Source organism: Lotus japonicus, chromosome 4 (assembly GCF_012489685.1).
Source record: "Lotus japonicus ecotype B-129 chromosome 4, LjGifu_v1.2".
Lineage (NCBI taxonomy): Eukaryota > Viridiplantae > Streptophyta > Magnoliopsida > Fabales > Fabaceae > Lotus > Lotus japonicus.
Window position 1 is genome coordinate 17075932 of NC_080044.1, and position 23720 is coordinate 17099651.

At 38.6% G+C, this 23720-nt stretch overlaps 2 protein-coding genes across 2 annotated transcripts; both read right to left on the reverse strand.

Moving 5' to 3' along the window:
• Window positions 1–172: 172 nt before the first annotated feature.
• Window positions 173–5114, reverse strand: LOC130715101 (sugar transporter ERD6-like 6). The gene is made up of 18 exons (XM_057565142.1): window positions 4888–5114; window positions 4728–4790; window positions 4548–4637; window positions 4061–4120; window positions 3903–3968; window positions 3627–3692; window positions 3293–3368; window positions 3072–3136; window positions 2793–2885; window positions 2524–2604; window positions 2355–2439; window positions 2224–2270; window positions 2063–2125; window positions 1736–1795; window positions 1578–1643; window positions 1438–1497; window positions 1110–1224; window positions 173–1018 (listed from the first exon to the last, which is right to left on the reverse strand). The coding sequence occupies exons 1-18, from the start codon at window positions 5026–5028 to the stop codon at window positions 903–905; spliced, it is 1413 nt and encodes a 470-aa protein (XP_057421125.1). The 5' UTR covers window positions 5029–5114; the 3' UTR covers window positions 173–902.
• Window positions 5115–5245: 131 nt separating this feature from the next.
• Window positions 5246–10880, reverse strand: LOC130715100 (sugar transporter ERD6-like 6). The gene is made up of 18 exons (XM_057565141.1): window positions 10363–10880; window positions 10223–10285; window positions 10045–10134; window positions 9887–9946; window positions 9711–9776; window positions 9546–9611; window positions 9357–9432; window positions 8927–8991; window positions 8671–8763; window positions 8448–8528; window positions 8246–8330; window positions 6631–6677; window positions 6482–6544; window positions 6321–6380; window positions 6172–6237; window positions 6025–6084; window positions 5745–5859; window positions 5246–5638 (listed from the first exon to the last, which is right to left on the reverse strand). Exons 1-18 carry the CDS (start codon window positions 10558–10560, stop codon window positions 5526–5528), a joined length of 1467 nt encoding a protein of 488 aa, XP_057421124.1. The 5' UTR covers window positions 10561–10880; the 3' UTR covers window positions 5246–5525.
• Between the last annotated feature and the right edge of the window lie 12840 nt (window positions 10881–23720).

Here is a 23720-nt window from a genome sequence, read left to right on the forward strand (position 1 = left end):
TATGCAAGTGACTTATAAATCCTCAATCACCACTCCAACGACAATGAAGAGTCCTCGGCTTCCACTCTTCTTCTCCTTCATTATACGTTGTTGTTTCTTCCTCTCTAGTAATCAAGAGCTCATGGGAGGAGCTGGAAGAGGAACTGGCAGAGGAACAAGAACCTCTTGTACTTCGGCTACCAATGATCTAACCCCATTTGATATCTCGATTCATCATTTTATCCTCGGTCGATCCATGTACTCCAAATCCTTTCGAGTTTCGTTTGATGTTGGAAGCACTCATTGTGCCTGGTTGCTTCCAAACTCCAATCACCTGCCATTGACATTCAATTGAGAAATTCCCTAAAATGTTTTGTGGGTTAGCCAAATAGTGACAACACTCCCGGCTTCTCAACATAGGTTGGTTGAGTTGCTTCGGCTAGGGGCGGTTCTTGGAAGGAACGGGAAATCTAAGATATGGCTATACTTATACTCTCAAAGAGTGACATGCCTTGCAATCCTAATCTGTTGTTCAGTTTTCTGGGGTTTTGGTTCACAATTATCAATGGCTTCACCTTTCAATCAAGAGTGATGCCGCCTACAGTTTGGATGTGGAAACAATTTTAGGTATGCTTGCCGATGGATATATGACCTTCCATGTAGCGGAGAGTTCTTGTGAGAAACAGATGAAATGAGCATCAAGTTCACCCTCTGAAATAGCTCGTACACTAACTTTTTGATAGTGAATGCTAAAAGACGAGGCCATGTCTCTGATAATGAACACAGTGCTTTTTTGGAATGCAATAAATTATGCATGAAGAAGCAGAAGTTGTACCAAATCAAAAACAAAAAAAATTGGATATATACCCACCAAGCATACTCATGCTCACTCAAATGTAATTAACATAATGTAATCATCTAAATTATCTGATAAACGACGCCTGGATTTCTTCCAATGTTCTATCCTTGGTCTCGGGAACAAAAAGTAGCGCAAAAGCAACCGTGAAGGCAGAAAATATTGCGTATATGGTGAATGTTCCTGCAGTTCACAACAAAACATGGCTTAAGACTAATGCAACCAAATAAACAACACTAAGACAAAGAGAAGTAGACCAAAAGATAGAGAGGACCTGCACTGCTCCAATTTAAAAGAAAGTTCGCAGTCAGAGTGATAACCGAGGCAGTGAACCAATTGGAAAATGTAGCTACACTTCCAGCAAGACCCTTAATATTTGGTGGAAGTATCTGAAAAGCATATGATTATTAGTAGTTGCTGAGCAATTTCATACATGTTTGGAAATCACTCTATAATTTCCTATGAACCAATTATCAGATCTCCGAAGAAATTTCTGTGAGTAGTTTCTAGGTTTTAGAGTTGATTCTGAGAAAAAGAAAGTTGATCCAAACATATTATAAACACGCATACGATAGAAACATAGAATAGGTCTCTTTGCATACCTCAGACATGATAAGCCATGGGATTGGTCCAATGCCTAGAGCAAAGCCAATGATCAAAGCCTAAAATGAAACAACTTTGTCAAATTGAGAAAGCACCGAAAATTTAAACTGAGAAGCATGCCAAATCCGTAAAATCATACCACTAGCCCCACAACGGAGAGAATTCCCAAAATATTATGAAGTTCAGAACCCTTTGACACTACTCCCTGGTGTCAATGAATAACACCATTAGAGATACTAATTAATTAGGTTGGTGTTGGCTTGATGTTAAAAGGACCATGATTAGTTGATTACTAACCTCCAGATAGAATGCAGAAGCAACAAGGAGGAGGCTAATTGTCATTATAGAGGAGGATACCTGCATGAAATCAATGATAGTTAATTGAAGTTTTCATTTTATTCTAGAACTATTAATAGCACGGTTTTAATTTGCGATTGCTATTGCAGTTGCGGCTGTTTTGCGAAATTGCAGATAAATGCGGTCTGATACAAGTGCCATTGCGCTCATAATGGTGTTGCGGAGACTCCAAAACCCTTTTACGTTACACCGGAATTGCAATTGCTGACTGCAGCTTAAAACCCTTATAAATTGGACATGATGGATATTCAAGAGAAGTAAACTCACTATCAGAAGTATCCTTCGGCCACTTTTATCCACCAACCAAGTAGCGACCCCAGTCATTACAACCTGGATATGCAAGAAAGTGATGATTTATGTTTGCTTATTTGATTCTCACATGAAAGCAATATCTTTTCTAGTCTTCTAGAACATGAATGGTTTCTTACCTGAATAGCTCCAAGTCCAAATGTAGCAGCATCACTGGATGAAATCCCTATTATTCCATGAAATCCACTTAATTAATTTACAAGAATATAACAATTAATTAATAGAAAACAAATCTAAATAGATTCATCACCTGCACTTGCAAATATCTTGCTAGCATAGAAGAATACCCCATTGATACCAGAAAGTTGTTGCAGCACAAGCAACCCAATACCTACCTGCATTGCAAAAAGTTAAGGATTCAATTGAACTACCAGCAATACAAATGACTAGAGGAACAACAAAACAAAGGGAAATCATACCATCAAAGGAAACCAATATCTTCTCCTCTTGAGGTCTGCAAACTGTATAGAATCTGTTCTGTTGTTTGACACAAGAGATCCCTTACATGAAGAACATTGATATCTCATCAAAAAGTTTTGTCCATGTAAAGAGCCATATTTTATTGATTGGCCAAAAAATTTATTATTGGAATACAGTGTATACTCCAGCCCAAGTTTATAAATATAAATCTGAGCCATTAATTTCATGAGAACCCAGAAAAAACAGAGTTATATGTGAGATTAAGTACCTGGATTTCTTGTGCCTCCATTGTAATATCAACATTGGATCCTCGTAAAGTTTGTAAAGAAGATTCAAACCTTTCCATCAACCCCATTTCTGCCTAGAAATTTTATTAAAAAATCAATTTAAAGAAAGAAGGTGTAACACTGTAACAAAATAAGTGGTATTTGGCTACTCTGATCAGCAGTCACACTTCTCTTGGAAAGAAAGTTGAAAAAACATATTGCATGTGATATATATACAGAAAATCATTTGAAATAATATATACATATCGTGTGATGCATACCAACCATCTAGGAGATTCTGGAATGAAATATAGCCCGGGTATTAATATTGCACAAGGGAAAACTCCTGTGATAAAAGAAAATGAAAAAAAATCCTATATTGATAAAAAGATATGTGAAATTGGAAAGAAAGATCAGAAAGTGAGTGTAGATGTAAAAAAAAAGTTTGATAGATATTGGTAATGTGTAGTAATTTCACAATTGATATGAGTTAGGAATTCACCTAATAGTGCTAGTGTTCTCCAGTTGAAAAAAAGACCCAGTAAATAAGCCAGCATTATCCCTATCGTAACAGAGAGCTACAGAAGAAACATGTGTATCATCAATCTGAGTCCTCAATCTGATTCCTGAACCACAAAACAGTACATACCACTTTTTGACACCACTTCGTGTCGTCAGAAAGTGAAAAGACTCTATGGCGATAAAAAAACCGCCACAACACGATGTGTCAAAAAGTGGTCGGTATTATTCAGTGGTACACTAAACATTTTGGATCAACAATTGAAGAGAAGAGTAATTAATAAAGCTTGCATTTGAGGCAGTGTTTCATAACCAACCTGGTTCACAGCTCCTAGGCTACCTCTCATGGTTCGAGGTGATATCTCTGCTATATAAACAGGTACCTAAACGATGAGATATGAGAGAATATCTTTGTACACACAACTTTATTGTATATATATATTTTAGATAATGAATGAAAGACCAGAGATTCAACTTCTCCCAAATACAAATCTTAATATTAAATTATTTTATAGTTCTACATTATCAAATCATGAAAACAGTTTTATCATTTGAGTATCCTAGCTTGTTTAACATATATAATATTAGATTACCACATAAGAGATGATTCCAACGCCAAAACCTTCCAACAATCTCCCAATAAATAGAAGCGATGAGTCCTGGGAAAGGAGTAAACAATATAACTTGCCATACATTACAACTTATGAATTTTGCATGACAAAAGCATTTATGCATGCATGTTAGTACTTACTTTGGCTAGAGAAATGGCAACCCATCCAAATATATTTGGTACTGCTGCCACTAGAAGCGACTGCAGTTTAACATAACACACACAATGGTAATTAATATCAATATTAAAATGAGTAATAATACATAAACATATGAAATTATCCCAACATTCATATGTCATACACATTAGAGATGACTTTTAACTCTAAGCAAACATTTGCAGTGGTTCCACCACCAGTGTGTATGATAAAATTATGTCCAATAATTTTTTATCTCCGCTAGTTTTTTGCGTATTAAAATTTGTGGTCTCCCTGTTCTTTTTCTCCTCACATGTTCAAGAAAATTTAAGGGGACTAAAAGAAAATTTTGAATCAATTTTAGAAGGCAAAATATGATTCTATTTTTAGTAAATAAAATCTCAGAATAAGTAAGTTTTTTTGAATGGGCAGGCTTAGAAAATTATTTATTTATGAAACAAACCAAAATGCTGTTGGTAATGGCATAATTACCCCTTTCCGCCCAAAGTATTCTGCTAAATGACCACTGACTGTTGCTCCCACCATTGCACCCACATTAGATAAAGATCCAAATAGTGAAAACTGTCCAACAAGATGTTCAAAAAAAAATTAGTAATTGATGTCCTAAGTTCAAAATCTTGAAAAATGAAGGACACTCAATTAAATAAATACCCTTGAAATTGATAGATTAAGATCACGAATCATCTCCTCTTGCGTTGGTGAAGAATAACCACACTGTATAAACAAATATAAATAAATAAATAATTTCATGAAAAACATGTAAAAGGGAAGTGTGAAAGTAAAGTAGATGTAGAATGCATGCAATTAGCACCGTGAATCCAAATTGGATAGGGCCCAAAGCAACAACAAGGACGCATAACACAACAAAGAAAGAACCACTTCCAGCGTTGTTGTTGTTGATGAATGGCTTTCTAATGTTCCTAGAATCCTCGTAGTCCTCGCCCAAAGGCATTTTGTCTTTGCTCAAATTTCTAAGTTAGAAAACACTAATCAACTTGATTCAATTCTAATTTCTAAAAGATTGTGAAAAGCCTTAGAGCAACAACAGTATTTGAGATGCTTAATAAGTGGAGCTTAATTACAAGGTCCTTGTCCTTGAGACTTTGTCCGAGTCATGGGGACAAACGACAAATGTGGAGACCAAAAACGTAAGAGAGATAAAAACAATATTCAACTTTAAAACAGATAATTAATTAATTAAATAAAATACAACACCTTCAAAATAGCCGAGCAGAATGCAAGTCCATACACAGAAATGAACTCTTACAATGTGGGATTTAAATGGCTATACTATGACTAGAAGACAAGTTTATTCCCCCTCAATCTTTTGCTACAATATGCTTTCTTTCTCTTTTTTACAGAAAACTTGATACAAGATGAATGAATACACAGGACTACAAAAATACATGATATAGACCACAACATTTCAGTTTAAACAAGAGAACATATCTATCTGAAGGAAGATTGAATTTCTTCTAATGTTCTTCCTTTGGTCTCAGGGACCCACAATGCCGTGAAAACAACGGTAAAGGCAGCTACAACTGTGTACATTGTGAATGTCCCTGTAGAAATCCATAAGTTAGCAATGTATCAAAAAGCTGACAGGACATGCATGCACGAATCATGAATATAACCAAATAGACATGAAGATGCAAACACTATGCACACCTCCACTGCTCCAAGTTAAAAGCAGGTTTGCAGTCATTGTGATCGCCCATGAAGTCAACCAATTAGCCATGGTGGCTGTACTGCCAGCAAGGCCCTTTATACTCACTGGAAGTATCTGAAAAGAATGATTAGCATGTGAGAGACCTACAATTCAATGTTGATTCAAGTTCTGCAACATTAACAAGAAAACCTTGATGTAGGCATTGACTAAAGAGGATGCAACAAATGCTTGATCCTTCTTCAGATTATATTTGTTTTGAATACTGAAAGCATTTCATACCTCAGACATTATAACCCAAGGGATTGGTCCAAGTCCTAGAGAGAATCCAATTACCATAACCTACAAAATAAAATGTTGATAAACTTATGAGTACCAAAAATCTTGAATTGCCCAAGAAAAAAGTCCAACCGAGCCCAAGTAACATACCACAAGGCCAACAACAGAAACTATTCCCAAAATTTTGTATAGGTGTGAATCTTCTGATACGGTACCCTGGTATCAATGAAATAAACTAGTTAAAAGCATAGTTAAGCTCCTAGAAATGAATTTTAGCTATTACCATTGCTAGTACCAACCTCCAGATAGAATGCTATAGAAACAACGACAAGGCTAACTGTCATTATAGACGAGGATAGCTGTAGAAGAGATAACATATATCAAATTTAATTAAATTCCATTTGGATCTTTCAGTATAATAGAAAATTCTTATGGATTAATGAGCTTTGCATCTACTCACTAATAGAAGCAGCCTCCGACCACTTTTGTCCACCAACCAAGTGGAGATTCCAGTTGCAATGACCTAGAAAAGAAAGGTGACTATGAGAACTGAATTTGCTATCAAACTATTCACATGATAAATACGTAGTCCGGGCTTTATTATGCAACCTGAATAGCTCCAAGTCCAACAGTAGCAGCACTGCTGGATGAAATTCCTGTTAAAATAAGGAAGTCAAATATCAAAATAGGTTCAGGTTACAGTCGTCATCTGTTAGAAATATAATTTAAATTCATTCACTCAACAGCTTAAGCTTTTGGAATACTTAATTCATGACATGGTATCGAGCCTCTATACTCTTCAAAGGCGGCTGACGGTGTATATAACAGCCAAGAGCCCAACAAGAATTAACTTTTGGCATAAGACATCAATGAGATAGGACAAATCACTACTGGTATAAATCAAAATGAGACACTAATCTGGTCTACAGCCAATTCATCACTGTATGACTCATTAGTAAAAAAAATTCAATGAATATATGTCAGTGAAAACACCAGATGAATCGGGGAAGGAAACAAGGGCAGATTATGGATTGTATTAGAATTTGGGAGGCCTAACTCAACCACAAACGCTAGCCCAAGAGTTGAGGATTGTCTTCCCATATATAAGGGCTATCTTAGACATATCTATCGTCAATGTGAGACTTCTCAAGACACCCCTCATGCCCAGGGCTGGACATCTGGAGCATGGGATATGTAGAAATGAACATCTGCAGGTGGCCCACATATGGGTGGTCTCCACATAACAGATCTAGGATAGGCTCTGATCTAGGGGGCGTGTTAGAAATAAAATATATAACCATTCAGAGTCCTTTAAATAATAACTTAAGCTTTTGAGATAGTTGGTTGTTTGACATGGTATAAGAGTCTCTAGGACTAAGTCGTCTAGTTCAATCTTTGCCGCCCCCAATTATTATGATAAAAAGTGGAATTTCAGCACATGGTAGATGAGCGCATTGTCCACACTTCAAGCCCAACTGGGCTCTTGCGTGAGGGGGTGTGTTACAAATATAATATAAAACCATTCAGAGTCCTTTACCCAACAGCTTAAACTTTTGGGATAATTGGTTCTTGACATATTGAAAACCGGTAGGATCAGACAGCAAGGACTGCTTCTAGGACAAAGACAGTCAAAGACTGATGACGGTCAGACTTTAGACAAATTCAGGGTCAGATCGCATGTAGTAGGTAGGACAAATCGAGGCCAGGCTGTTACTTCTAAGAAAATCAAGGCTAGACTAGCATAGGAAAAGAGCCATACAAGAGCCGAAACAAAGATCGAGAAGGTATCGTGCGAAGGTAGACAACAAGCCAGATACCAGATGAGGCAGAGGACAGAACTGGACAGAGAATGGCAAAGCGGGCCATGAAAGTGCAAACTTTTGTCAGAAAAGCTTCTCAAACACATAGCCACACATGGCTTCAGTGACAAAATGTGGGTGATATCTGAAGGTAATTTTCTGCCAGGATGGAAACTCATGAAAAAGGATGAAAAGCTTCCGGAAGGATAGAGCACTGGTATGTACAAATTTAAGACTTTTGACTTGTTCCCTTACCTGGATGGTGGATGTCGTGGAGACTAATTATGCAGCCTTGGACATGGCTGCTCGAATGACAGAGCAGTGACTAAGTATTACAAACAGAAGTGCTTAAAACAAAATAGTTACAAATTTTTGGGAACTTATTACAATAATAGAGGGAACGGGTCATCAATTATAATCATAACCTGCATTTGCAAAGATGCTAGTAGAATAGAACAAAACTCCATTGATACCACTCAATTGCTGAAGTACAAGTAATCCAATTCCTACCTGCAGGTTCTCAGTAAACCAAAGTTTAGAAGTTTTACTTTTCAGATAAATTTCAATAGGACAGGCTTGAGAAGAGAGTGTTCGCATGATCAGAACAAAGAAGGGATTATATGATACCATTAACGGGAACCAATATCTTTTCCTTTGGAGATCTGCAAACCGAATTGCAACTCTTCTGCCTCGTGGTACTATAGATCTCTAGAAAAAAACAAAATGGTTAGCAGTGCATGTTTTAAACACATATTTCAAAATTATACTCTGAACAGCACCTCATATATGCTTAATATCATATATGTGGCATGGTTAACAAAATTTAGCCACATGGCAATGAGCCAAATACCTTGATTTCATGTACTTCAACAGAAATATCTGTGTCAAATCCTCGTAACACTTGCAAAGAAGACTCAAACTCCTCTGTCATTCCCATTTTGGCCTATAACTCCCCAATGACCCACAAATTCAGTAAAAAATGAAGAAGAAAATAAGTAAGTCTAGAATGTCTTACAACAATCCCTTTTATGGATGGAATGTGACTATTAACAAAGATGAAAGGTACCAAAATTCAATCAGTATAGTGCATAACATAAGATCCATACCAACCATCTAGGAGATTCTGGTATGAAAAATAATCCAGGTATTAATATTGTACAAGGCAAAATTCCTGCAACGGAGCAAAAAATATTTACTGTTAATATTTTAATTGCAGTGAATGCCTTATGTTATGAAAGATTGACCCACTATCCATAATCTATCAAACTTTACATTTGTTTTAAAGAACAAGGAGTAAAATACACTAATTATCTCTGAATGTTGTGTCTCGAGCCGAATTTACCCCCCCCCCCCCCAATGACTGCCCTGTTTTATTTTATAAATCTAGCTTCTCCCCTGTACACATACCAACCAAATATTCTCCGTGTATTTATTTATGTGAAACTTAATGGAACTGATTTGTAAACACCAAGCTTATTTTAGAAGCTCCATTTTCTATCCACAAAAAGTGAGCCAATCAAATCATTAGGGTTTTACCTAAAATTGCAAGCACTCTCCAGTTGACAAAAAGGCCCAACAGATAAGCAAGCAATATTCCAATTGTAACAGAGAGCTGAGGCAGACAAATTACATGAATAATCAATAATAGATTACAAATTTAAAACAAGAAGGAACAGAAAAATAAGAGATGAGCTCAGCATCCAGACACAACAACAATTTTTTAACCTGGTTCACCGATCCAAGGCCACCCCTCAAGTTTTCAGGTGCTATCTCGGCTATATACACAGGCACCTAAACAGAAGAAAAACCAGTTCACAGACAGCTCTTACTCAGCAATGTTTCCAAATAGAACCAACAAGTGAAAAGATCAAATAGGGCAGTCAAGCTTACCACATAAGAAATAATCCCAACGCCAAATCCTTCCAACAACCTCCCCATATACAAAAACGAGTAGTCCTATAGAAGCAACAACACCCCCATTTTAGGCAACAAACTTAAATCACACAAACAAAACCAGAAAGAAGTCCATATCATAGATTACACAATTAAAAGCAAAGATCTCTTACCTTCGCGAAAGAAATGGCGAGCCACCCTATTATATTGGGAATTGCAGCAATCATCAATGACTACAACATTCAAATCAAACCAATCATCACATTCAGAGTCATTCCTTCAATAGAGTTAGTTCAAAACAGATAAACAAATCATGCAAAACAAAACATACCCCTTTTCGCCCGACGTATTCTGCTATCTGACCACTCGCTATAGCTCCCACCATCGCTCCCACATTCGATAAAGATCCAAACAAAGAAAACTGCAACATCCCCAATATCAATCAAGATCGTAAGCAATCACAACAACGAGAATTTAAACCATACCCAAGTAATAAAATAGGTAGAAACCTCAGAAAGCGAGAGCTTCAGATCGCTGACAATAGCATCTTGCGTCGGAGAAGAATACCCACACTGTAAAAAAAAACAAAAAAGCTTTTAGCGGCGATGATGATGGAAGAGATTGGAAATGAAGGGAAGAAGAGACGGACGGTGAAGCCGAATTGAATAGGACCCAAGGCGGCGATGAGGACGCAGAAGAGGACGGAGACGGAGCCATCACGCATGACCTGGGTGGTGGAACCCATGACGCTGGATTGGCGTGAACCCATCTTGTACCAGCTTCCCGTGTGGAGAAACGGTTTCTGAAGGTCTCCTCTACCTTCGCCACTCTCTTCCCTGAAACTCATCTTCTCTGATTCTCACACTACACCAAGGTTTCAGAGTTTGCCTTGAAGGTGTTTGTGAAAATGTCACAGAGAGGTTTTGTTTTGTGGTGTGGTGTGGTGTGTTATGGTGTGTGGTGAGTTGTGTTGACTGTCAGTTAATTACATGAGAGTGAGACTAGTTTTGAATAAATTGTGTCAATTTCACTGAGTCGATTGGAAGGGTTGTTGGTTGGCTTCGGATTTGGATTCGGATTTGGATTGCTTCTTCTTCTTAGTTCTTATCTTGTGCTGTCATCATCTACTTCGCTGTCTTTTTGGATTTTTCCTACGAGATTTCAGGTTGTGTGTTGTGGAGCATGCAGCCAAATTTCACGGCCTATGTAATGTGAGTGATTGTGGAGTGAAATCATGTACGTAAATCATGGCTCTGTTGGCTCAAATAATATCTATCTTTTTTTTTCATGATATTTTTCTAAATTATTTGAAAAATATAAATAAAACCTTAAATGGTTATGAGATATGAATGAATGGCAGATGTATTATTGGTAGGGAATGTTGACACTTGACAGTATGGTTAATAAGACATGTTTTAATAATGACCTTAGTTTAAAAAAAAAAAACTTGCTTTTAATTAATGAAAACTTTTTTTAAAGAAGGATAAATCTAAGAGTTAATTAAGTTTTTGGTCTCTAACCTTTATAATGCTTGGTTTTAGTTCTTTGCGGCGTAAGTGTGGGGACTGATCTCTAACCTTTGCATTAATGTTTGGTTTTAGTCCCTCCGTCTGCCTGGGTCAACGTCGGAGCTCCGAAATGCTCAAATGACGTGGTCATATCATTTAATGAGTCTACGTGACTTTTTTTTCATTTAAAAAAAATGTCCAGAAAATTATTCACCATCTTCTTCACCATCTTCATAATATTGCCGAGAAAATCTTTGTTTTGATAAATATCATCTTCATCAAAACATTGATGCAAAGGTTAGGGACCAGTCCATACACTTACGTTGACGAGGGACTAAAACCAAGTAGTTTTAAATGATTGATTTGGAAATTAACTTAAAATTTGTATTTTCTGTTTTCTTATATGGGGGTTCTTATTCAGACCCCCCCCCCCCCCCCAAATTTATTTGGACCCCCCTTTAAAGTGAAAAAAGACTAAAATGCCCTTAATGAAAAAATATATAAAAATCATTACCTCATCCTCACATTCTCTCTCCTCTCTCCTACCTCTTTCCTCTTTCTTCCCTCACCACCACCACCACCTACCACCCAGCACCTACCGCCGCCTCCGCCACCACCACCGCCACTCCATCTTCTGTCGTTTCTGAAAATTTTCAACTTTAGGGAGTTGTTTCTGTCCTTTTTTATTTTTTCTGCAGCTAAACGCACTTTAAAAGTGCGTAACGTGTGTAGTTAACGCACTTTTAACGTGCGAAGTAAGCACACTTTTAAAGTGCGTTTTGCTGCAAATTTGTACATAACTGATATTAGATAATTTTTAAAAATCATGAGACTACTAGAAGGTGTAGGAATTTGGAGATTCTGACTACATATTTGAGCTCAGAATGATCCTATTACCTTAACTTAGAAGTGACAGTCCAAAATTTAAACAGAAAAAAAACAAAGAAATATGTGTGTTTCACTCGCACTTTTAAAGTGCGCGCTAATTATAGCACTTTAAAGTGATATAGTTAGCGCACTTTCAATATTCAAGCGAAAATTTTTTTTAAGGGTTTTTTTGGATTTTACGAATTTATCAGGGAACGAATAGATGTGGGGAGGTCCGAATAACAACTTCATTCTTATATACATCTTGAAGATTAAAATGTTTTTATATATTGATTCAAAGCATAAAAAATTAGAAAGAAAAAAGTTAGAATGTAACTAGGATTAGAAAAAAAAAACTTAAATAGGTGATATACATATTTAAAAAGAAAAACGAGAGCGAAAATATGAAAATGTATGATACATGCCGACAAAGTACTTTTATTCTATATATGCGTGGCGCGAGATCAATACTAGTAACAATCTAACTATTAATGTGTTAAGAAGTTGTTGGATTGTAACTAAAAGGTTCAGGTTGCTTATGTCTCGCGGGAGAAGAATAATGCAACAAATTTCTTGGCTAGATAAGATTTGAGAGAGAATTTTCATCCGCGTGTCTAACAACTTCCTCCGTCCGATGGCATTGCGTCGCTTTGCCTTATTACCATAGTATAATTTATATGTCGTTTAGTTTTCCTTTTGTAAAAAAAACTATGCAAAAATTAAAGTACTGATCCAATAGTTGTCTTATGTCTTATAAAATACTAGGCCAATATTCTCCATATAGAAATCTGAAAAGTTGAAGAAACCAAAACAGCTCACGTCATGAAGTAGTACTGGCCCAAACTAATTCCCAGCTACCAAATCGAGAGGCCCGTCTAGCTAAACAATGTGGTCCAGCCAGCCTAATGTAGATTCTGTTCAGACTCCTTCACACAAACACACAAAGAACCTTCCACAGCCATTACCACAAAATCAACACAGTCTCCTCCACAGATACTATCAGAGACCCTTGCACGCTAATTACATGTATTTAAATATTATGATTTTTGAAATAGTTATACAAATATTATGAATTTTGAACACCTTGGTTGTTAAAAAGCATACCATGTATTTTTCATGTTTATTTACGTAACTTCAATCTCGTCTCAACAAATGAAAATGAAGTGTTTGAGTGATTTTGGTTAGGAATGGAAAGTAAGTGGAAAGAAAGTAGAAGGAAAGAAAGCATTGAAAAAGAAAAAGAATGAAAGTGAAGTGATTCTTGAGGTTGTAAAAGAAAGTAGAAGGAAAAGTGAGATAAAAGAAAAGAATATTTATAAAATGAACTGAAAATTTTAATGAAAAATTATTATGTAGAAAACTTTTGAACATAAATTGTTTTAAATTTTCTTACAATAAAAAATATTATTTGTTATGATCATTATTGTTATAATATTTTTATTATTACGTATTACCATCTGTGTTTGCCATCGTAAATAAATTATAAAATATATGGCCAATGAAAAATGAAGAGGCCCACATGGTTAAACAATTTGGTCCAACCCAATACAGTATGAAGAATAGTCTCTCCTTGACCTTGGTTAGGTTTTAATGAAGACAACTGTATCAATAAAGAAGAAAAATGTTGAAGACCATGAAGAGAACCATCACCCTCTCCTTCATCTTCTTCCTCTAAATCCCCTAAACCACCGTCAACTCCTTCTAGTTCTGAGCTTAGGCTAGGCGATGTGCCACAGTGACCCAAACCAGCCATCACCTTTGCAATACCAACTAGGGTTTGGGAAGCCTTAGAATAACAGTAAGAAGAATCGTGCATCATGAAGCAACAACCAAAAGAATAGGGAAGGTGCAGTGGAGACCCTATCAAAGGGTTTCACAAAGATACAGGGCTCTGGATCGTACAGAGCTTCTTCATCAAGCGTACATTGATGTCTTCGACCTTGGGAACCATATATCTACTTGGTGAGAGGTGGGTCTTTAGAGGAACGTCGTGCATCGTCGTGTCGGTAAGTGAGCGATCTTCGCTCCGTCTTTGCGAACCAAAAAGGGAAGAAGTCGGTTCAATGTCGTTTACGATGTTAATATGAGTGGAGGAACGACGATGTCATCGTTACACCTGAAATGAAGAAGATTTGGAGTAGAGGAAGGTATAAGACCCCGAAATAAATAACTTGATTATTTATTTGTTTTCGTTGTATTAAATGATTGAGTGTTTATATTCTATGGTATTCTCTTGACTCGAACCCTATTGCGAGTCATGAATATTATTTATATGATAATTAAGTTCAGATTATGTTTAAGGATGACACTATAGTCATTTTGAGTGATAGCACGAGCCTTATTCACTTCCGCCTTAGGGTGAAAGCGTTAGTAAAGGGCTAATATGCTCTTAAAGCACTGTAGAAGCGAAATTCAAAAATCTTCAGAAGAATACGAGAATTTATCTTATTCCTTTCCGTGACAAGTGTTTCGAAACGAAACCCTTGATTGTACGAACGACCGATTTCAATTCTCGGAAGTTTGCCGAAACCGAGTTCCTGATAACTCAAGAACCTTAAAACGTACTGTAGACGAAGACTTTTCTATTCGGAGCTTCAAACGAAGATTCCACACGCGAACACCCATTTCTTTCGATGTTTCCAATCTTTCTTCAGAAGGAAGTTTTATCATCCGACATTAACTGCAAAAAGTAACTTTTCAGGTTTTAAATCGATTAATACCGTTATTGGATCGTTTGTTTTAATTCCAAGAAACCTGTTCTGAGTTCTAGAATTCTGTCGCCGGATTCTCACTTATAATTTACAGAGGAATGCACATGAAAAATCGGAATCGTGAAATATTCATTTTCCCGCGTTTTCCATTTCCTATAAATAGAGAAAAAAATCAAAATCTCACCACCAACACCATTAGAGGCCGCAAGCTCCAAGGAGGAAGGGGGAGGAGAGAATTTTGATGTTTCTTGCCTGATCGTCGCACAGTCAGTTGCTATACGTAGGCCTCGAGGTACTGATGTTATTCCTTACCTCTGATCGTAAATTTTGTCGCTTTTCTCTATGTCTTTCTGTGCTCAAAGTTTTGAGCTTTTTGTAAAAGTGTCCAAATAACTTGATTTCTCTGTTTAAACTTATTCCCTGCATGCCCAAGAGCATGAATATCCAGTTGTTTTCCACCGAATCTCCGCAGAGATCCAATTCTGTAGAAATACCCATTTTTATGAGAAAGCCTTGCTTTTTGGTTCGAAAACTCTCGACTGAGCTTAGCGCCAGTAGGATTAGTTGTTATAAATGTCGTTAGGATCAAGCTTAACAAATTTATTTTTTTCGAAATTCTAATTTTGAATTTCCGAGCTAAAAACACTGACCAAAATACCTCTGTTCTAGTTTTCGACCCGATAATTTTTCCGAGAGTTTCCCTAGCCTAGATATCGCCTAAGAATACCTAGAAATTAAATTAGATCGAAGAAAAAGTTTGGAAAACCCTATTTTTGGAAGTGGCCGAAACTTGTAGGAATTGGACCGTGTCCAAAAATAATTTTTGGGTCTGTATGGCCTGAGCTATAGCGTAGCTCTTTCGATTGTCGAAATTTTGGCTTTAGTTTCGTGTCATTCCGAGTTCTGTAGCTCGAGTTACGCACATTTTAGCGAACAGAGGTCATGTCGTCTATTCGTGCCTAAATGTCGAACTTCGAAGCTTCGAAAGCTTCTTTTCCGGTTTTGATTAGTGTCATTAGTTTATATTGTTTCTTAGTGACTAAGAAATGATATTTTTTCTTAAGGTTTGGAACGAGTTCGAGCTGAGGAAAAGGTCTTTGAAGAAAGCAGCGAGGTTTCACAACTGAGGAGGACGCCCAGGGAACTTGCTATGTTCGGGAGCTTTATTTTAGATTGGACTGCGACGTTGAGCTAGGAGGGAGAAATAAAAAGGTAAGGGTAACTCGGTTTTAGCGCGTCTTTGAGTCTTGCATGCTTTTATCTCACTGTCTGCGTTTGAGATGAAGATGTTTATATTGATTGGCAGATGATTATGATTATTATGCTGAACTGGGAAAATGTTTTCTGGAGGCTTCGGCCGAGTGAACTTATTGAGACGTGTGTCTCCATTTTCTGAGAGGCTTCGTCCGTTTACTGGTTCCTGTCATTACTGCTTTCTAGTGGATAAGACATGGTTATGTTTTACAGTACTGAATTATTGATTCATCGCTCAATAGAGCTTGATGTGTTTGTGCAGATATAGAATTGAATTGACGTATGCTTGTTGATATTAAGTGTAACATAGGATTACTCTGGCTTGATTATTGGATTTGAAATTGTTGATATTTGTGCATATGCGTTGTTGGGTTGTACTACGTGGCCTTCGTGGCGTACTGTGTGGCCTTCGTGGCGTATTGAGTGGCCTTCGTGGCGTATTGAGTGGCCTTCGTGGCATATTAAGTGGCAGATCAATGATTTTCGTTCCAGGTGACTGTCCCGTCTTGCGAGACGTTTTTTATTTGACCTGTCTTTGTAGTAGCACATAGTTGTACTACATGGCACTTATATATGAAGGTATGAAAAACGGTAGAAAGGGGGGGTTTGAATAACGTTTTCAGTACAAAACTACCACCTTAAAGATTTTGACAAATCTTTCGAGAACTTAAGTGCTAAAGATAAGAGATAGAAAAGCACACAAGGATTTTATCCTGGTTCACTTGATAAATCACTCAAGCTACTCCAGTCCACCCGTTAAGGTGATTTCATCCTTCTTAGAATGAAGGCAATCCACTAATCAGATAAGAGTTACAACTGCACTTGAAACCTACAAGTGACTAACAATTACACTGACTTAGCTCACACTAAGATTCACTCTCTTAGTCTTCTCTAGGATCCGATCAACCTTGATCTCCTAAAGGAACTACCACTAAGATTCACTCTCTTAGTCTTCTTAAGGATACTGACCTACCCGGTCCCTTAAGGAAAATCAAACAACTGTTTGAGGTTGGTGTTTACAAAGGTTTGCTTCTAAATAAGCTGAGTGTAAACTAAATAAATTACAAGATGAAAGAAAGCTTAGAATATTTTTGAATATGTCTTGCGCGTGTGTATTGCTTCTTGCTAGTTTGTTCTCTAGCCGCTTCTTTCAATCTTCAGCCTCTATATATACTCCAAGGATTAGGGTTGAGCGTTGCATGGGAAATGCTACCGTTGGAGGGCAGTTCTGGAAAATCCAGCTTCTGCTGTGGCTGAGAACGTTAGGTAGGTCGTCAGGAAGGTACACTTGCTTTTGTACTTGGATAGCGACTTGACCTTTTAACCTAGGAGACTTCTGATCAGAGGAATACTTCATATTGGAACTTGTGAAGCCGGTTGATCAGAGTCAGAGGGAAAGCACAGATCCTCTGACCATTGTATCTTCTGATTCTGAACTCAGAGGGAAGAACATGGCCTTCAGAGTTTCTTGCTTCTGGACTTCAGAGTTTCCACTATTCAGCTTCTGGATCTTCAGAGTCTTCTACACCATCAGAACATCTGAACCTTCAGTGTTTCTTGGCTATCAGAACTTCTGGATCTTCAGAGCTTCTAGCGACTGAGTCCACATCAGAGTTTGTATAGCTTCAGAACTTCTGAAGCTTTTCCACTGTTCATACTGAACATGGTGAATGCGAAAGCGTTGCTTGGGTCACTCTTTATACACAGTGCTTCTGATTTGAGTGAGATTGAGTTGAGGTCAGAGCCTGTAAATAGCACACTCAGAAAAACACGTTAGAGTACCACAATTGTTCATATCAAAAGGTTAACTTGTAATCATCAAAACATAGAGTTGTACTACTAGATCAAAACTTGATCTTACAATCTCCCCCTTTTTGATGATGACAAAACTAAGATTTTTGATGAACAATTCTTAAACAATAAACTGAATTCACTCAGAGTTTAGAGATATAGAATAATACTTATCCTGATGTGAATAGTTTATCTTGCTCATTCTGAATTCAAGTCACTGCTTGATTCTGAGCTTAGCTCCCCCTGAATCTAATACTTGATGAAAACGTTAGTAAAGTCTAGATTCTGAGCTAAATGGTGTAAGAGTTCAGAGTGAAAAACTTATGACATAGATGAAAAACGAATAATCAGAGCGCATAAGTGATCAGAGTCATGGACAAGGTATCAGAGTCTTGGGTATCAGAGTCAACTTAGAATCACTTCAGAAGAAGTGAAATGTATTCCTTGTATTTGCCCAGTGACACATCTATGGTCATGAAGGTGGAACTCTTAAAATCTCCAAAAGAAAAATAAGTCACACTAACACATCTTACACATCAAAAACTGGGTTTACTCCCCCTTTTTGTCGTAAGCAAAAAGCTTGGGGTGTGAAAAACTTAGCTGGAAGTACAAGGTACTCCCCCTTAGAGAAGGTCTAAGTTTAAAGAAACGAAAACGATGTAAGAATCAGAGTTAGGCGAAAAAAAAATAGAAGAGTTAATGCAAGGGATGAACGTTTACCACCGGTCAAGTGAGTAAATAGAAGGGTCAGTTACCAAGAACTAAACCTCGAGAAACTGTAATAGCATTAACTTTCAGAGAGAAATTGAAGCCTATAAAAAGCGTTGGAGAGGAAGGGAAGCTTCACACCTCGAATAATTTTCAGTAAGAAAAAATGGCATCATACAGAATGGCATTAGAAGAGCTCAGAAGGAAGGCTTTTGAGGAAGATATGTTCCTCAATATTAGGCATCCCGATGGTACAAAGACCATACAAGAGCTGACGAAGACACTGCTGGAAGAAGATCTTGGTCCAGAGATGGAGAAAGATCTGAAGGAGTTCCTCTGCTTCGTGGAGGAGATTCAGGAGCTTTGCCAGCGGGAGCTGAATCTGCTGGAAGAGAAGGAGACTGTGGAAAAGAGACTCAAGACGACAGAAGATAGTCTAGAGAGAGATGAGCTGAGCATCAAACTCGGCAACATAGAGTATACACTGGATCGTCTGGAGAAGGAAAGAGTGGAGCAGCGCCAAGAATGCAGAAGAATGAGGAAGGATCCTCCATTCTAGATGTAGGGAATAATGTATGATGTAAAGAATGTGATGTAAACATAGAACAATTATGAATAAAACAAGTTTTGCAAACATATGTGACACAAATATATATAGATATATGCATATAGAATCACAAACGAATAAGTAAATAAAAAAAAAACAGAGTTTAACAAAAAGGAAAACAAAGTAAACGAAAGAAGAAAAAGAAGAGAGCCTAAGACTAAGGTTTGTCAGTGCGTCGCAGAAGTTCCATCATCATTTGCTTCATCTCAATCAGCATGGATTCATGAGTGTCAAGACGTTGTTCCATGATGTCGAGTCTGGAAGAGCTTGTCTGAGTCGAGCTGGAAGGAACATTCTGAGCAGCTTGAGGTTCTGGAATGGAAGCAGAAGCAGCAGGAGAAAACACAACTGGTGCAAGTCGCTCTGCCTCAGCCTCAGCTTCAAGACGCTCTGCCTCAAGTCTGGCTTGTTCAACCTGAGCTGCTGCTTGATGTGCAGCTTCTTCTTCTTGTTCTTTCTTTCTCTTGGCTTCTTCAATAGCTTCAAGAAGCTTAGTTCTCTGTTCTAGTTCGTGAAGAGCCACCCTCCTAGCAAGCCTTTGCTTTGCAGCCTCAATGCTCTGACTGCCCTCTGTATGCAGGAGCTGCATCATAATTGGAACTTGAGCCACTAGCCAAGTGCTCAGATTGGTCCACTCATCAGCCACATTGTCAGCATTCTCACTAAGATCAGTCTGACCGTGCACATTGCGGAGCCTCAAAGAGGCTTCATGATAGAAGATATTGATGCACTCAGAGAGAGATGTGGGTTGAAGGTGAGTATAGGGAATGATGGAGAGGTTGGTTTCAGGAGAGGCTGGGTGATTGCTGCTATGAGCTTCAGAGGCCCCTTGTGGAGAACCAATGTTAATTATGGGAGCATTGGGTTCAGAGGTTCCACGGTGAGGGTCTGAAGTTTCAACCAGAGGGTGAGGTGATCTAACCGAGGATTGGTTAGACACTGATTGTTCAGGTTCAGGGTCTGGTTGAATGGGCTCGTGTTGGTCAGGGACAGGATGAGCTTGTTGAACTAAGGGGTCTGCCTCTTGGATAGGATTGGCCAAGATAGGTTCATCTGGGTCAACTAGACGTTCAGGTCTAGGGCCAGGATATTGCCTAGGGCTTGGACAGGTAAGGTAATATTCTTCCAAGGCAGATACCTTCTCTTTCCTAACCTCCATGAATTTTCTAATTGATTCAGAGGTATTGGAGGGAGGAGAGTCAATGACATTGGTTGGGAAGGATACAGGTGTGAAGGCTGTTGAAGAGTCTGTATCCGTGGTTCTGACAGCAGGACGTGCTGATGCTCTGGGAGCAGAGTGATCAGACGTTCTGGGTTGTGGTTCTGTTTGGTTGGGCTCGGGTTGGTCATGGATGATGGGTTCAGAAGGTAATGGGTCGTATGGAATGGTAAGGAGAGAGGTTGGATCTTCTGACCTAGAGGTTTGGGTCTGAAGCAAATTCCAGAGAGGTGCTTCAGTAGGAGAAGGTTGAAAGAAGGAAGATCTTGGGGAATGTGGTGGAGTGGTGGTTTGTGCGGCTGGCTGGGATTCAGGAATAGGAGTGAGGGGATTTGAGGAGTGTTGAAGTAAGGCAGAAATAGGAAGTGCATCAAATAAATTCAAATCATCATCAGAAGCAAGTGCAGGCTTACTTGTATGTGCTGATGATCGAGTCACTCTGGCAGGAGGTTCAGTCCTTCTGACCACTGCAGCAGCTGGTTCCACCCGAGTAGGCTTCACCACGATTCTGACCTTCTTCTGCTTCTTCTTTGGAGGACCATCCTCACTATCATCACCATCATCATCATCAGGCTTGCTCTTCGGTTTCTTGACCAGAGGGACATCAGATTCCTCTGAGGATTCGTCCAGAACCATCTTCCTCTTGGTTTTCTTCTTTGGAGGAGAAGAATACTCTGGAGCTGGCGGTAGTCTGCTGATGAAATCATCAAGGTCAATTTCGAAACCTTGAGCCCTGAGGTCTTCAACATAGCATCTGATGGCTTCAGGATGGTCTGCTTGAGTCCACAGAGGGTAGTCATTCAGAGGCATTCTTCTTCCTCTGATCTCAGAAGATGTGTCTTCATGAGCAGGAGTAATCTTCTTCTGGATTAAGCCCATCTTCTTCAAGGAGTTTGCAGTGAAGACATCACTGACAATTGTGCTTAAATCCTCTGTGCAACCAGCATCGATCAAATCTTGCACCAAGTTGCTTTCAATGAGAAAGTCTGAGAGCAGTCTCCCAAAAGGGATATATTTGATTGCAGACTTGATGGAGGCGGTGGTGCGAGACTTCCGGATGCATTCCTTTAAGTAGGAGAACAGGAAGTAGGGAAGGCAGATCTTCTCCTTGTTCTGAATGAAGAACAGCATCGCCTTCTGGTTGAAGTTGATGTAATCTGGAGAACTACCCTTCGGTCTCTGATTGATGCAGTTGAGCAGGATCTTGTGCCAGATTCTCAGTTTGGGGTGAAGGTCCATCACCTTGTAACTCGTCTTGCCCGGTTTGAAAGTGGTGTACAGGGCCTTGTTGACGATGTCCTTGGTGCTGGGTTTCAGCTTGGATTCCGTTAGTTGGAACCGATACCCATAAGCAGTTTCTGCTCCTAGCAGATTCACGAATGACTTCTCAGTGATGATGATCTTCCTGCCAAGAATGTGAGAGACCACCTGAGTGTCATCGCAGTCTGCGTGCTTCCAGAATTCCTTTACCAATTTCTCATACACCGGTCCTCGAAGTCGATTGAAGTAGTTTCCCCAACCTTGAGCTTGGACTTCAGGACGAAGATCAAACCCATTTGCAGCCAAGTTGTCGAGGTTGAATCTCCATTCTGCCAGGACTTGGAGTTCCTCAGGAGGAAATACACAGTGAACGGCACAGCCCCGTTCTGCAATAGGAACAACCTGCTCTTGAGCTTGAACTTGTTCTTGTGCCGGGTTCTCAGAGCCTTGTTGACCCGTTGCCAAACCGACTACCATGTGAGGGAACTGAGGTGCATCTGCAGTAGATCTTCTGGTTTGTCTCACCATTTTGAAGAGGTTGAAGGTTTGAGGTAGAAGATGAAGTTTGAAAGATGAAGAGAGATCGAGAGAGAAATCAAGAAAGATGCGGTTTTGAAAAGCAGAGAGTGCGAGAGTGAAAACCGGAAGTGAGAGAGAACGTGTGTGTATAGTGGGTTTTATCAAATAACCGTTGTTGATTCAAAAAGCACTTTAAGATCAACGGTTGAAAATTAAAGATAGATAGTAACAGTAAAATACACAATCACACACAGGAGATAAGCATATCTACACGCAATCATAACAGACTGTCACACGGGCACAAGGAACTATGCATCAGAAATTCTGACGCACGTGTTGTTGTCTCAGCTTCAGAGTCAGTACCAGTGGGCACACACACTCTGATTGAGTTACCTTCTGGACTAGACATCTTCTGATCAAGAAGTATCATAGTCAGAGGTTCTGATCCATCTTCACTCTGGACAAAAGTCCATGTTTAGATTTTTCAGAATAAAATTAAATCTATCTTCAGCTAAGGGCTTTGTAAAGATATCTGCCCATTGATGGTCAGTATCAACAAACTTCAGAAGAAGTACGCCCTTCTGCACATAATCTCTAATGAAGTGATACTTTACCTCAATGTGCTTTGCCCTTGAATGCAAGATAGGATTCTTACTCAATGAGATTGCAGCAGTGTTATCACAATAGTTTGGGATATTGCTCTCAAGGATCTGATAATCCTCCAGCTGATGTTTCATCCAGAGCATCTGAGTGCTGCATATTGCTGCTGAGATATATTCTGCCTCTGCAGTTGATAGTGCAATTGTTGATTGCCTCTTGCTTGCCCATGAGACTAGATTGCTTCCCAGAAATTGACAATTTCCAGAAGTACTTTTTCTCTCTGTTCTATCTCCAGCATAATCAGCATCACAATAACCTGAAAGCTTATACTCTGATGTTTTCTTATACATCAAGCCAAGGTTAGTGGTGCCTTTCAGATACCTTAGGATCCTCTTAACAGCAGTTAAGTGAGTTTCCCTTGGATCTGATTGGAAACGAGCACATAAGTGAACACTAAATAATATGTCTGGCCTAGATGCAGTTAAGTATAGAAGTGAACCTATCATACCACGATAGAGCTTCTGACATACTTTACCACTTTTATCTTCTTTCTCCAAAATGCATGTAGGATGCATTGGAGTCTTGGCCACTGTAGATTCCAGCATATTGAACTTCTTCAGAAGTTCTTTAGTGTACTTGCTCTGATGGATATATGTTCCTTCTGGTGTTTGATCAACTTGTATTCCCAGAAAGTACTTTAATTCTCCCATCATACTCATCTCAAATTCAGCCTGCATCATCTCAGAAAATTCTTTGCATAGAGATTGATTAGCAGAACCAAATATAATATCATCAACATAAATTTGCACAATTAAGATATCATCTTTATAAGTCTTGCAAAAAAGAGTTGTATCTACTTTACCCCTTACAAACTCATTCTCCAGAAGGAATGAGCTAAGTCTCTCATACCATGCTCTGGGAGCTTGCTTCAGACCGTAGAGTGATTTCTTCAATTTGAACACA

What these genes read in the sequence shown, in the direction of transcription:
- LOC130715101 (XM_057565142.1), bottom strand. Translation starts at nt 5,028, where the DNA reads ATGCCTTTGGGCGAGGACTACGAGGATTCTAGGAACATTAGAAAGCCA. An exon ending in TTGGAATCATCTCTTATGTG is followed by an intron (nt 3,693 to 3,902) that starts GTAATCTAATAT and finishes CTCATCGTTTAG; the next exon opens with GTACCTGTTTATATAGCAGA. An exon ending in TTGGACTTGGAGCTATTCAG is followed by an intron (nt 2,126 to 2,223) that starts GTAAGAAACCAT and finishes TTGCATATCCAG; the next exon opens with GTTGTAATGACTGGGGTCGC.
- LOC130715100 (XM_057565141.1), bottom strand. Translation starts at nt 10,560, where the DNA reads ATGAGTTTCAGGGAAGAGAGTGGCGAAGGTAGAGGAGACCTTCAGAAA. An exon ending in TTGGGATTATTTCTTATGTG is followed by an intron (nt 9,612 to 9,710) that starts GTAAGCTTGACT and finishes TCTTCTGTTTAG; the next exon opens with GTGCCTGTGTATATAGCCGA. An exon ending in TTTAACTTGGAGCAGTGGAG is followed by an intron (nt 5,639 to 5,744) that starts GTGTGCATAGTG and finishes GGATTTCTACAG; the next exon opens with GGACATTCACAATGTACACA.